This window comes from Vulpes vulpes, chromosome 13 (assembly GCF_048418805.1).
Source record: "Vulpes vulpes isolate BD-2025 chromosome 13, VulVul3, whole genome shotgun sequence".
Classification (NCBI taxonomy): domain Eukaryota; kingdom Metazoa; phylum Chordata; class Mammalia; order Carnivora; family Canidae; genus Vulpes; species Vulpes vulpes.
The window spans coordinates 116,128,685-116,143,720 of record NC_132792.1 but is presented as its reverse complement, the minus strand read 5'-3'; the positions used below and the strand labels follow the sequence as shown (position 1 = coordinate 116,143,720).

Below are 15,036 nucleotides of genomic sequence, written 5' to 3'. Positions count from 1 at the left end.
CAAGGGGTTTGGGGAAGACGTGATTAGAAGTTTTGATACTAAGTTGTCTATTGCAGTGTCTTAAGGAGAGGGTTTTGTTTCTTGGGAAAAAGGAATCTAATTTTCCATTTATGTAATGCAAACTGCCTTGGCTTTGAGTATTCACGGTTAATTGACTGTCAAACGAGGTTGTTATCCTGCGGCAATGTCTGCAAATTTGCCTGTCAAATGAGACAGAGAGAGCCAGCTAGGAAGTGAGGGAGAGGGAGAAAAGAGTGGTTTGGGGCGCAGAAATAAAGAAAATGGGATCTTAAAGGAATCTTATATAACAGCAAAGTCCAATGAAAAAGGTCTCCAAACCTTTGTTTTTATTTTCTCGTAAAGTAACTCCTCAATATTTTAAATGGCAAAAGGCAAATACCTATTTTCATGAAAAACCTAGCTTTCTATATCGTGGAAAGAGAGCTTTCTAGATCATCGGATATTTCCAAATTATTTCATGAATATTTTCTATAAATATTGATCAACATCCCAGTTTGGTTGACAGTGCTAAGGAGTTAGTAAGAATCATTTTGTGGTGTATCCTTGGTTAGCGGCCACATCAAATCCACGTGAAATACACAGCGTTGCTTTTTTGTACATGCTGGCTTTACCTGTTTGTTAGCACGCTTTCAGTGTTTTTTTATTATTATCATTTCAGTACACTAAAGCCTTGCACTCTTTGAAACTTCATAAAATTACCTTTCACAAATTTACTCTTAAGTGTCTAATATGATACTGTTGTTAAATGTGGCTTCTTTTCTGTGACAAGCTGAAGTGTACACTGTAGGGTCACAAAGGCAATGATATTTGGCCAGAAACTCCTCCCTTCCTAGTGTGATATTTCACAAAATTGAGGCCTGAAATGAAAAAGATTGCTACCAAGGAATTTCTAATGGGTTAGCACATACACACAAGAAAAGGTTCCTAATTCTATTCGATTGATTCTGTAATATCTAGCCATTTCCCAGACATTTCTGGATAGTCAATTGCTTTTGTTTGTTTGATATGTGTAGAAATTAATAGCCACTGGAAACAACACATTCATGAATATGAAAAAACAATTTTAGCAACATTCCTCAGCCCCAGATCAAATGCTATTTAGCGGCTCTATATAGCTAAAAATAGATTTAAAAGTAGCCCAATTTCTCCCATGCCTGGAAACCGCAGATGGGAGTCTCTATGTACTCTGGTGAATGCAAATTAACTCGGGCTGTTTCAACAGCTGAAGTGGAGGGAGGCCTGTGTTGGGTCTGTGCTGCACAAGCAGTGAGCGCTTAGGTAATTCTCATACCCCTCTACCAAAATACACCAAGCTCAGAGAATTTAAAAGCTGTGTCACATCCTGGTGGCACCATCAATCACTTCCTCTGCGAGGGGGAGATTTTATTTGGTTTTGTTTTATTTTATGTATGACCTCGTTTTGTGAGGAGGCCCCACGAAGCTCAAAGTCCAATAAAATAAGAAAACTTTCATATAGCCGCGACTGTGTATTTTTTAGTAATGTAGTCCATTCAGAGGCAGGACATGGACTCCACTTTTGATTTACTAATCTTAAGACTGGTTTTAATGTAGTGGTGCTTGTTAAAATTAGTACACTGTAATTTACTTGCATTAATTTTAAGGTTGGATTCAGAAGTTTTTATTTCGGAGTCGGCTGTTGGTGATATTAAAGCTCAAATTGTAGTGTACATGCATTTAATATAAAATAACACATTTAGAGAATAATCCACACCAGACCTTACACTTCATTTAGCTAAATCATAAATCATCGTAAGTCTGCTTGTGCTAAGCTGTTACTCTATTCGGGTGCAAATTTTGAAGGAAATAAAAATTTGTAAATCTTCTATAAAAGATGTAAAATATGTATAGCTTTTCAAGAGGTAGCAATTATTTGAACAAAAGTATGAGATAGTTTGAAATTTAAGTTGCTACAATTTAAAGGAATTTCCATAGATTTAATGAGAAAATCCAAATTCCACAAACTGAAATAATTTTTTCTTAGGAATTTTAATTCCTACAAGACACTTAATAGCTAGTATTCATATTTGTTATAAAATTTTCAAGTTCACATTTTAACAAATGTGCATACCCATCAGAAATCTAAAGTTTTGGGATCCCTGGGTGGCGCAGCGGTTTGGCGCCTGCCTTTGGCCCAGGGCGCGATCCTGGAGACCCGGGATCGAATCCCACATCAGGCTCCCGGTGCATGGAGCCTGCTTCTCCCTCTGCCTGTGTCTCTGCCTCTCTCTCTCTCTCTCTCTGTGACTATCATAAATAAATAAAAAATTAAAAAAAAAAAAAAAAGAAATCTAAAGTTTTGAAACATACTGATTCCTTCACAGAGTTATGTTCTCTTCATGTATATTAATAGTCCCTGTAGATCTGTTAAAAACTGAACTTCTCCATCTTCCTCCAATTTGGACGGGTAGGCTGGTTCCATTTGAGAACATGTTCCTCTTGTCCTTGGAAGTGGTTTGGTTCCCCCATGCTTAGTAAGTTCAGTAAACCCTGAAAAGCCATCAGAACTCCAGAATGGATAGAAACCACAGAATCCACTGTTGTTTGATATTCATACAGAAATACAAATGCCAAAAGGAACTAAGGAAAAGTATAGTCAGGATCAGTGTATACATAAAAATTCCACAGTGCCTGGAGCTCAGGGTAGTACAGTCAATAGTTATGTTGGTAATAATACCAAGTCATACTATTGATATATTACTGGTCCCTTCCTCACAATAATTAATTTGATACAGATTCCCAGAGAAACTTGCTCCACATTGATTTTCCATATTACAATTTTATTCTCACATTATTCAGAAATGTATGTAGGTAGTAGGTTTTATTATATTATACTATGTTGAATGGGAGACAGGTGGGACATGGAAGAGATGACAAATATTACTGAAATGAACGAATGCTCATTTTGTTAAATTTATCTTGGAATCTTGGGTCAGAAGAATGTCATCCTTTTGGTTCTTTTGCTGAGCATGTGGAGATGAGTTTTAAGCCCCAAAAATGTTAAGGAGTTTGGATTGGTGTGAGACTAACCTTGGTGTACCTTCAGCTGTCCTGTTTTGCAGGGAAGATTAACTCATGGTCTTTGTATTGAAATGCCTTTTTGAGAAAAATCCCAGAGTGAGCACCTACTTAGCCAGTGTTTTGGTATTAAATGTATTTACTTGTGATCAGACTCCAAGAATTTATTCATTTAGCAAAGCGTCAAAAATCCAGAAGACCCAATAAAATTATGAAGACCTGTGATTAGCTGCTTTGAAGTGGTAGTAGTAGAATGTTTTATCCAGAACACTCTGTTCATGAATGGCAATATTTCTTCCCATGCAACAACTGTTAACTTCCACTCTAAATGATCACATTAATTTATTAATCTACTCAATTACTCCGCAAGTACTTCCAAATGCCTATCCTGTGCTAGATGCTTTGCTAGGCACTGGGAATTCAGAGATAGAATCCATACCAATCTATGTCCTCTGGTTGCTTCCAATTAAAAGAAGGGAATGCCAAATAACCTGTAATGCCAAATGAATCCTATAATATTGGTCAGATAAGGTTTATGGAACTGTGTATTCCTTTAGCTAGTGTTTAATTCAATCATTATTATTGGAAAATACCAGGATTTTATGTCAGCACATATTCAGTATAACATAGAAAAATGAAATGTCTTTACAAATTATCTAAGGGTGCAATTTTTTATTTTGATTTGAATTTTTCACTCCTGTGGCCATTATCAAGGAATTTCTATGTCCTTTCTCAAAACAAGTAAAGGTATAGATATATCTTTAAAATATGGATTCTAGCTTCAATTGTTTCCCAGTATAAGTTTAGTTTAGCAACAATACCTAAGTCCAGTTTTGTGTTGGTTTTTTTTTTTTTTTAGTTCATCACTTTAATTAAATTTAGTCTCCCTTCAACCTTTTTTTCTTTTTAAGATTTTATTTATTTATTCATGAGAGACACACAGAGAGAGAGAGACAGAGACACAGGTAGAGGGAGAAGCAGACTCCATGCAGGGAGCCGACGTGGGACTCCATCCCAGGTCTCCAGGATGATGCCCTGGGCCAAAGGCAGCGCTAAACCACTGAACCACCTGGGCTGCCCTCCCTTCAACCTTTCAGCCTTATTAGTAACTATTACTTTTCAGGAATCTAAAGGATAATATCTTCAAATGAATTTTTAAGAACTTCCCTGCTAATAATCATTAGCCTTACACACAGCAGGTAGTGTATTTCTATATAAATAGAAGGCTGAAATATGAAGTTTTTAAGCAGCCAAAATTCCTCAGAAGCCTGTAGAACTTCTATCCATGGGTCTCTTTAAAATTAGACCCATGGCTTAAAGCCAAGTAATATAGTTTAGGGGGGTTGGTAGTTTGGTCAAAATATTACCTACTGAAAAATATAAATGACAGCATTTTGCTTGCAATCCCAGAGTAAGGTTTTGCATATCCATTTTGAATAACTTTAGTGAAGTTAAGTGATTTGAAATTGAATGCAGTGGGGTAAGCTGGTGAGACAGCTCAAAGCTATGGCAGGTCAAGGAAATCACGGAAGTGGAGTCATCCCCGATTTCAATACATTTCATTGTAGAAACGCTGGCACCATTGGACTCTGAGCGTGGCTGCATCTTGTTATATGTATAGAAGTTTTAAAATCAATTTGATTTCACTGGTATGATTCTCTAGTGTACTTAATATGCTATGGACGGATTTCTGAGAATAGTAAGAAGCAGTTACACTTCTCATGAATATATAGCGAATGAGGCACTCTGATTTATTATTCCATTCAATCCTAGAACATGCTTACGATTTTTTTTAAAAGGAAAAGAAGAAAAAGAAAAATTCTAGGAAGTACAACTGGTAGATCTGAGTTTTAATTCTCTCACTAGGTGACTTTGGATAAATACCTTAATTGCTTTGTGCCCTGTAAAATTCGATAAAAATCTCCCACCTCTGAATTACTGTAGACATTTTTGTGAACAATGAATTTTGAGGTTTTTCAATATATGTATTCAAAATTAAATTATCTCCATATTTCAGATATCAGTCTCTTTTTATTTATTAAAAAAAAAATCCCCCCCTCTTACTAATGTTTTTTTTAAAAAATGTATATGGAATTTAAGGAGATAGAGAAGGACAGTAAAGAATTCTCCAGAAAAAAAATAGCATTTATTTAAAGCACAAGTTCTGAAACTCCAGAGAATTTTAAATGAACTCAAGATATACTAATTCAAGAAGCAATGTGTATACAAACTTGCAACAAATTTTGATCGTGAAATATAAAGTTCGCTGTAACTCTGTTTGTTATAATTTCCCTACTATTAATTTTATTCTTACTACTTTTTTTCCCCGCTAATGGAGTTAATATTTAGTTAGTTCATTCGGTAGCATACCCTCTCCAGGGGTATTGATTTTCTTTTCTCTTCTGTTCTGTGACCTCACTGAAGTGCCAAACGTCACAGGGGAAGAATTTAATGTAGAATTTAACACCAAGAAATTGGCAGAAGTCTGTGTCCTACTGATAAAGGAGAAAACTATTTAACCTTGCTTTCTGTGTCATTGATTTTTTAATGCCCTAATGCAAAGTGTTCTTAAAAACTTCTCTAAACCATATGTTGTGCTACATTCTGGTAATTGTTAAGTGTACTAGTTATGCTTACTGCAGATGAACTTTGACCCCATCCCCATTGTATCTCGAAGATTGGTTGTAAGAAAAGAGAAAGTAAAAATTCCTGGAAATTGACATTAAAACCAGAATATAAAACTAAGATTAATTATTAGAATTCAGCGTTTATTTGGGAGTTAAACATGTATAAGTGGAGTCTGTTCCACGGAAGGCCAGGTCCTGGGCAGATGCTGCTAGGAAGCAGAGGCAGAGAGTTAGGAGGCTGAGAACCTTAGTCCAGGAACAACCACAATCTCCACAATCACAACTGCTCTTCCAGGATCTGCTCTCTGGCCCTGGAGCAAGTAGGGTAGCACTGGAGAGCCCACCCACCAACTCTGGAAACATCTGGATGTTTGACTGAAATCTTCACTCCTCATCTAAATGTTAGAGGGCACACGTGCCTTATGTAGAGGCACAACCCCAAACCAAAATAGTTTCATTGACTAAATTTATCCTTCAGTGTACAATTAAATGAAACCCTTTCTTTGCACAATGGGAACATTTTCTCCAAATGTTTGTCATCAAGTGTTGTCAACAACAGTCCCAAAGGAACATAGAAGCCCTTATAGTGATAAGCAGCTCAGGCCCTGGGGCTGTTGCCTGGGGCAGTGCCTCTGAATGCTGGTTCCAGGCTCCAGGGAGTAGAGACCTGAGGAGGAAGTGAGAGAGAGGATATTTCCATAGAAGGGATGGGTGAATGTCAACACTTTAACTCTTCATCCAAATGAAGAGTACATTTCATATTGTACCCTGCATACTTCACAAACCCTATATGCATGCGGGGTACAGTATCTAAATGCTCTTGTTTCTTAAATTCAAGTTTTAGCCTGAGAAGAGTAATTATCTATTTAATCAGCTTTTTGTCCTGTCCCATGACCACCAACTTAACAGGTCATCTGACCTTCATTTGGCTCTTAAAACTAAATAAGCTCTGAAAATGTAAGGTATTTTTACTCTTGGAGGCCACAGCAGACATATACATTAATACATTAATATTTTCGTGTCTTGGTTAAAAGTCAGTGCTATGATTTTAGCTCTGAAAGCAAATTTCAAAATGTCAGACAGAAACAAAAATTGAGGGATCCCTGGGTGGCGCAGCGGTTTGGCGCCTGCCTTTGGCCCAGGGCGCGATCCTGGAGACCCGGGATCAAATCCCACATCGGGCTCCCGGCATGGAGCCTGCTTCTCCCTCTGCCTGTGTCTCTGCCTCTCTCTCTCTCTATCTGTGTGTGACTATCATAAATAAATAAAAATTAAAAAAAAAAAACAAAAATTGAAACATCACAAACTTTCCCAGTAAACCAAAAATATAGAGTATGTCTTCAACTATCTGAATGGATCAAAATGTGCTTTTTCATTTGTAGGAATGAGTTAGTGCTTAAACAGCCTTGTAACAATGGAGGATTTAAAGCAGCATTGCTTGGTATTTCTTTTGCAAACCAGATTGGATTTAGTTAAGAGCAAACAGTGTTTGTGCCCCTCCCTGAGGTAGAGATGATGGGGTGACCTGCTGGGTAAGGTCTCTCTGCCCTCCAAAAACAAATTATCTAGCTGGGGGAAACTGGACTTACAGAGCTGAAACCCTGCAATGTCAGGTGGTAGAGTAAAGACAATAAACACTTGGAACTTGAGCCCAGGAAGGAATGGCTCAGCAGCATTTGCAGATGTTGAGAAAGACTTGATGGAAGAGTAGGGGCCTTGGGTGGACAGGCAGGGCTGGGGCGGCGGGGGGGGTGGGGGGGAACCTTGGGAAGGGTGAAGACAGAAGGCCGAGCCAGCAGATATGAAGACTAAAGACCCAAGCAGAGGAAAGGGTTTGTGCTTGCTGAGAGAGAAAGGCAGCTGGGTGTAGCTGAATGGAACAAGGTTACAGGAGAACCTAGAGGCATTGGCACAGGGTAATCTAGAGTGAATTATGCAGTGTAGACCATGGGAAGCCACTGCGAGTTTCTTAAGCAGAGGTGTGTCATGATACTTAAGAGAAAGTAATTACCCTTGTACCTTGAAAGGTGGTGCTAATGAATCGGTGGAGAAGGTTTTATTTGAACCTGTTTGGATTTGTTTTGTTTTGTTTTGTTTTCCACTGGATATTCCCCTTTCCCCCTCATTTGCTTTTTACTGCTCGTGCCTGCTTTACTGTGGCATATTCTCCTGCCCAGCCCTCCTGCCCTTCCAGTTTCTGCTGGCTCTGTGAGGGCAGAACCAAGTGTGGGGTGGAACTTTCACCTGGAATGTGGGACCACTGGTGCCTGGGGATCCTGGAGAGACCTTGGGAGCAGGAAGCATGTGACCCCAGGCTCTCCAGCTTGCGCTGCAGGGGTGAAGTTTCCCAGCTGTGGCACCATGCTGCCCTGAGCACCTGGATTCATGGGCAGCGGTGCGAGTCACAGCAAACTGGCTCCATGAACATGCACTTGTAGAGTCCTGCTGCAGGCATGTCCCGGAGTGGCAGCTTCTGGTCACATCAGTCCACCAGATGCATTTTATGCCCTTATTATCCATTACTCCCTAACTCTAGGCCACCCAACTATTATCTTTTACAGTCTGAATTAATGATATATTTTAGGACTGGCATCTAAGAAAAATAATCCTTCCATATTATAATTTTCCCCCTATCACTCTACACAATGAAGATCTCCTCCTGCTTTTTTGTTACTTTTTTTTTTTAAGGGGAAATAGAGTGAGAAGGTTGTAATTTTTGGATGTCTCCAAACCCATTCATTAATTTTGGAAAAGTAAAATGCATTTAGCCTAATGGAATATTTATAAAAATTGGAAGCTCATTGTCAACTAAATCTCATTTATTTAATCTAGTATTAGACTGCTTTTTTTTTTTTAACCAGATGGAAAACATTAGCAGTAATACTGAACAAACATATCCAGGCTCCCAGAGGTCATTTTTAACCACCATTAACAATCTGGTTTCACAGATTAGTAATATACAAAAGGCAACAGTCCAGTAAAAGATATACAAAAGGCAACTGAAGTGTCTGTGCTCTTTATTTACCTAACATTTAAACCATTAAAAAAAAAAAAAAACCTTTATAAGTGAGATATTTGAAATCTTCCAAGCTCCACATTGGCAGGTTTTACCAGGAAATTGCCAGCATATCTATTTGAGAGAGACACTGTTGTAAAATATTAATAAAAGCTCCACGAAGCCGATGAAGAGAAAAACTTATTAATATCATCGGTAGATTTGTGTGTGGTTAATGTAGTTTCCATAACTAGCTATTTGTTTAATGGTTTCACACCTATGTGAACCTCCTAACCGTGAAGTAGAAAAGAAATGCATGTTTACATATCATATTTCAATTTTTAAATTTAATTATCCAACTAAAATGTAAGATAAACAGTCTATAAAACACACTCATGAATCAAAAGGTCTGTAATGTGATAAGGACACAGCTTCCAGAGTTGCCTATTCAGAAACAAACAATCTCATTTAAATCGTGTTTCAAGTGGCTGGGATGGTGAAGTCTCACTCTGCCCTGTAGGTGGATGCAGAGGTACACGCATGCTTGTTTCTTCTCTTGTTCAGACTCAGTATTGTATGTGAGTATGAAACAGCTATGCATTTAAGTGGTTGACTGAGACTGGAGTAAACAGAGATAAAACTGCGCATAATATGCATTTATTTTCATTTCAAAATACCATTATTCTTGGTTTATATATTTATACTTTATTATCAACCTTCATGTTACTCTCCTTTTAGATGGTAGAATTTTATAGGAATTAGATTGAAGTGTATATATAAAATGCTTCACAGATATTTTCATTATTCTATATGAAGAAGAAAGCCAAGGTTTTAATGCTCAAAGCCGATAGAGGTCATGTCCAAGACCAAAGTGAGAATGAGGTCGTACATTTATGATCTAGGTAGTAGAGAAAATGCCCGTCGTTAAGGAACTCGGGGATGCCTAAGATAGGATTGTCCTGATGATGGGAAGAGGAAGCACCTTTTCATCACTATGCACGTATGCAGGAATATTTGCATATATGTAAATTCACATACATGTATCTACCTATAGACGTATATGCATCCACTCATTCCTGCGAATACTCACTCCCCACGGTCATTGGATAGAATGCAGAATCACCATTTATAATATCACATTAAAAATATTCCTGTCTGTCCTTGACACCGTAGGCCACTGCTTCATGAAGAAATTCTGTTTCCCTTTTTGCAGGAATGTTTACCTTGATGGCGAAATTGCCCGGTATTCCTACAAGTGCCTGGGGCCATTACATTCTGTTTCTTGCTGAGGAAGGGAAATGCGTGAAGAGTGAGGAGAAAATTGAAATGATGCATTCTGACCCGCCATAGTGTAGAACTTATGACCTCATGGGGTTCCTTTCAGTAACAACTGAAAACACTTTCTTGAATACCTATTCAGTGTCTGGTATTTTGCTAGGCACTGGCAGTGAAGGAAACACAGAACCCCTGCCTTCAAGTAGCACAAAGACTGGGGGATGTGGAACGTGAGTAAGCAGATAAGACTATGGAAACAGAGGAAGGAGCTACTCCAGGGGGTCAACGAAGAGGGAATTGTGAAACCTGAAGGCACCTTTGTCTGGACTATTGTACATGAAAATGGAAAGCTTAATTATATCCTTGTGTGGATGTTTGCAGATAGCAGGTTGAAATTAGAAAAACAAATTCTGGCTAGCTAAATGCTTGGATTCCTTTGGTTTATTTATGTCTTCTAGATTATGTAGACTCAACTTATGACTGTCCATAAATACATTTTCTTAGCTTGCCATCATTCTAGTTAGCACATAAACAAAATAGGTAAGAACGGTACCTGACCTTTACCCACAATCTAGTCTTTATTGGTTGAAGACTGAGTAGTTCCAAAACAATCAGCAAGCATGAGATACTACAAAGTAACATGACTTATTTCACGCCTCTGTTTTAGGTTGATTAAAAAAAACAACCAACTATCAATTATTAGGAAATCGCTCCAGGCTTATGCGTTCTCTCCTGAGGACGACAAAAGCCGCCTCCTGTTTCTTTCTAACTGCCCCAAATTGTGATGACCCAAGAAGGCAGGTGGTTTCTGCTTCCACAACCTTGAGAGTCTTCCACTTGCCACTAGGCTCCTTCGCTTCTGGAAGAGAGGAACTCTGATCAGAATTCTTCCAGATGTGTTAACAATTCAACCTCCTTCTGTACCCAGCTAGCAAGTACCTGCCTTGGAGAGGGTGGGTAGTGGTGGTGGCTGGGAGGGGGCTGCCCCTTCAGGTTAGGTGGACGGCATCCTCTTGTAGCTCCCGTGCTGCGTCAGGGGATTTGCACATGAGAAAGTGAGGACAACATTTGGTTCTGAGAACTTCCACTTTCAAGTCATTATTAACCAAGCTCCTTCGCAGATAGTAAAAGAAAATGAAAAGAGGGGCACCTGAGTGGCTCAGTCAGTTGAGCATCTGACTCTTGGTTTCAGCTCAGGTCATGATCTCAGGGTTGTGAGAACCAGCCCCGTGTTGGGCCGGTGCTCCGTGCTGAGTCTGCTTGAGTTCTCTCTTCCTCTCCCTCTCTCTCAAATAAATAAATACAATATTTTTTTAAAAAGAAAATCTTTCAGAAAACAGACTACACAGAACCAATATTTTTTTCTCCTTTTTTTTAAAGGTGAACACACGCAAGAGACAAATTCACCTCATTCACTCAAAAAGGATGTTGAAAATATGGGGAAAGGTAAAGAAAAGTTTTAATTCTGTAGAACTTCTCGTAGCTTCAAAAGACCATGGAGATAATAGGAGGATATTTTTGTTCTACACCATATTTTAAGCTTGACAAGCAACATATGAATAATATATGGACCATTGGGTGGATATAATTGAGATTAATGCATACATATCAATCAATACATGACACTGTAATATAATACTTTAAAATAATATATTACATTGATTTATATTCATGGATTTCTGCACAAAATCTATCCTATGTCTATGCAACACTTTTTAAACTGGTAAAATATTTTGTCTTATAATAATAAATTGCCATATATAACAGTTCTCTGGAGAGTTATTTGTAAAGATTTGTAAAATGACTCTTCTGTTTTTCTTTATTAGAAGAACTTCAGAAGGTTTTATTTGAACAAATAGATTTACGGAGACGACTAGAACAAGAATTCCAAGTGTTAAAAGGAAATACGTCTTTCCCAGTATTCAGTAAGAAATCACTTTTATTTTATTGCACTATGATATGTGATGACGTTTCTATTATTAGGCTTAAAAATAAGCTTCTGAGTATGAAGTGCTTGTATAAAGTGCCATAGGGTCTTCCCATGGCCTCCGTCTACATGTTTGGAAATTTTAGCCTGTTACTTTTGCTTTGAATCAGCTCACAGATAAAATTTCTTCTGAGAACCTTTTGGTATTTATTATATTGATATATGTGTATCTGTGTGTATGTACTATGTATATTTAAAATATGCATGCGAATCTATCATTAAATATGTAGACGTATTTAAATACTCTATTTTTAGATTGTATATTTTAAAACAAAATAATTACTCAGGGTTTTTTATTCTCCAAGGTAGGAAAAACAAAAGAACAATTATTTTTTATTCTTGGCTATAGCTGGAGAGCTTCCTGGTGCTTGAAATGTATATAAATATGAAGATTTATAATTTAATGATTCAATGTACGTATATTTATTTTATTGACTGAGATTAGTATAATTTAGCAATTTGAGATTCTCCATTCATATTTAATGTTAAAATTCCATTCCAAATTTGGTGGCAGATACTGTAGCATAAAATGTGTCAATTCTATTCCCAGAGTCCTAGAATTTAATGCTAGGTGTCCAAATTTCTAAAATTCACCAGCCTTGGGCTGGATCACATTTGGACAAATATGTCACAGTGGTGCTTTTTCAAACTTTTTGGAGTTTCCTTTAGTCATATTCCTTGTTCCAGAGAAAGGAAAGCAGGAAAGAAAATAGTATATAAATGTATGTTTTGAATTCTGTAAATTTAATACTAGCTTTTATTCTGGGTCTCTTTTTTAAAATGTCAGCATGCCCCTCCTTTATTAATCCAAGAATCACAAAACTCACATTGGCAATTCCTGTGCTAGGGCCACAGACCAGCATCTGGGAGAAGATTTTTCAGTACTTGTGACAATTTTAATAATATGAGCATGAAGGCCTGCGTTCACCAGGGCTTCTCAAATGAGATTGTCAGCACAGCTAAAAGACATGCTTTCTCAGGTAGCCTCTTTGAAGAGGACTGGGTTCCTGACACGTCTCAAACTGAGGTCACCGAACACTTAGCAGGGGTAGAAAACAAGGAGGATGCACAATGGAAGAGAGAGCTCTGACCACAAGGAGCAATAGGGTCTGCCAAGTTTGTGATCTCTCAGTAGCCACAGGGGAGGCTCGGAATTTGCAGTGCTTCAGTGTTTTGAATCTTGAGACTGCCTGCTGAGGCCCCACGTAAGATGGAAGGGTGGAGAATGGCCTATAGCTTTAGATAGTGTGTTAGGATCATCGTGACATTGTAGCTTCGAGAAAAAGAGAAAGAAACATTTAAAAAATATCTCTGACATCGGAAAAGCCAAGTGCTTCTAAAGGATCCACGATCCTCTCTCATTTCTAAAACAATATTTTAATACCCAGTTCTTTGCAGCAATGAGGAGATATTGAATTATTTGTTTCCCCTACAAGCTGATACTTATCTCATTGTTAAGTTTGCAAATCCTAGCTTTTAGATCCAGCAGAGAGGGTCAAAGTTCCACTGAACTGCTCAAGTACCCACCTAGCTCCCCATAAAGTCAGTGTATCCATAATTTATCCCCTTTATAAAAGTCAATTAATCATTTTAAGGAATTAAGTAATTTATAATGATTGGCACTTCTTCTTAATTGCTCTGCCATCCTATATATACACGTTTCTGTTAAAAAGATGTTCAAATGTTATAGTACGACTGGCCCATTTTGATTCAGACCTATCATTCATTCACCCTTTTGAATTAAAACTAATCCCCTATGATTGCCACATACATGAAACACTTCAATTAAACAACAACAAAAATGTTCCTGTTTTTTATCTGCAACGTCCTCCGCTGACCAAGGAAGTGGCATGTGTGTGCCCAAGTTTGAATAATGCGTGGTTTAGACACACCACAAAGAGGCAGTTAATTTCACACCGATGGAAATAGCAAATGTGCATTACGTGCTTGTTAACTAAATGTGAGAGGCCGTGAGGCTGGCGGGCGGATCTAGATTCACTCAGATGGAGCGGGAGGCACGGAACTTGGTGAAGCCACATCAGAAGAAAGCGTAGAGGGATCCCGGCCAGAGTTTCAAAGAGCCTTTTACTAGGAAGGGGACACTGAGTCAGGACCCTTGCGGTGGACTTAGAACACCCTGGACCTCGGCCCAGCTATCGGCCCAGCTATCGTGTGTGAGAATTAGGAACCCAGACCTGGGTTCGCTCTGGGCCTCCGCCACTTCCTGGCCGTGGGACCTTGGAAACCGTCAAGTGGGCCAGATAATTCCTATCTCGTGGGAGGATGCGAGGAGTAAATGAGAGGAAGGGCCTGAAGGGCTCAATACTGTCCCCTGTGAGGCTGGTGGTGGCGAGGAGGTAGGAGGAGGAGGAGGAGGAGGTTCTTAGCACTGAGCTCCAGAAAAGCGTTTCTAAACTAGCTCCGGATTTCGGAGTTCCTGTAGCCTTCTTGCTGTGGTTCTGAAGGATAATAAGGACCGCAGGAGTGAAATCTGGGCACGGAGAGGATAAGGTAAAGATCAGAAGGAGGGGGAGGAGAAAGCAAGTCTCCATCCTTGGGGGCAGATGTTTGGTGGAGGAAGAATAAGCAAGGATCTCTACTTGCTGTCAGTCTGGAAGTCATTGTTGCCACCAAAATCATTGAGTCCCCTTCCCCCCACTCCATGCTCCCTTCTCTGCCGGCATCCTATACCTTCCGTTGTTATGGCATCCGTCCTTGGAGGTCTTTTTTCATTCATTTTACTCTCTTGCCACTAGCCACGGGTACCAACTTGGCCCTGAACTGGAGACCTACCAAAGAGTTGCTGGGATGAGGCAACCAGCGGAGAAGGCCGCTACCTCCCTCCCCTGTCACTACAGTGGGGTGCCCTGGGCTCTCTCCTCCCTTCTCCACTCCAGCTCTTTCTGCCCATTGCCATGAGCCCAGTCTTACAAAGCTCTACCTTTGGCTTCAGATCTTCCACCCAAGAAAGCATAGTGATGCCTCTTGTTGATCGTGTTGTATCTAACCCCTGACTGGCTTTCAAAACCCTCTGTAATTGGCCAATAATTAACCTCTCTTTTCTTATTTCCACTTCCTTCCTTGCTGAGCTCCAG

The 15,036-nt window shown here is 39.0% G+C and overlaps 1 protein-coding gene across 1 annotated transcript in view; it reads left to right on the top strand.

The window, feature by feature from the left end:
- The window catches only part of SKOR2 (SKI family transcriptional corepressor 2), a 38,805-nt gene that overhangs the window by 4,796 nt on the left and 18,973 nt on the right, over positions 1–15,036 (top strand). The window contains exons 4-5 of the mRNA XM_072733662.1: positions 11,335–11,400; positions 11,781–11,879. Of these exons, the coding sequence (XP_072589763.1) occupies positions 11,335–11,400; positions 11,781–11,879 (165 nt within the window). The remainder of the gene's footprint in view (positions 1–11,334; positions 11,401–11,780; positions 11,880–15,036) is intronic.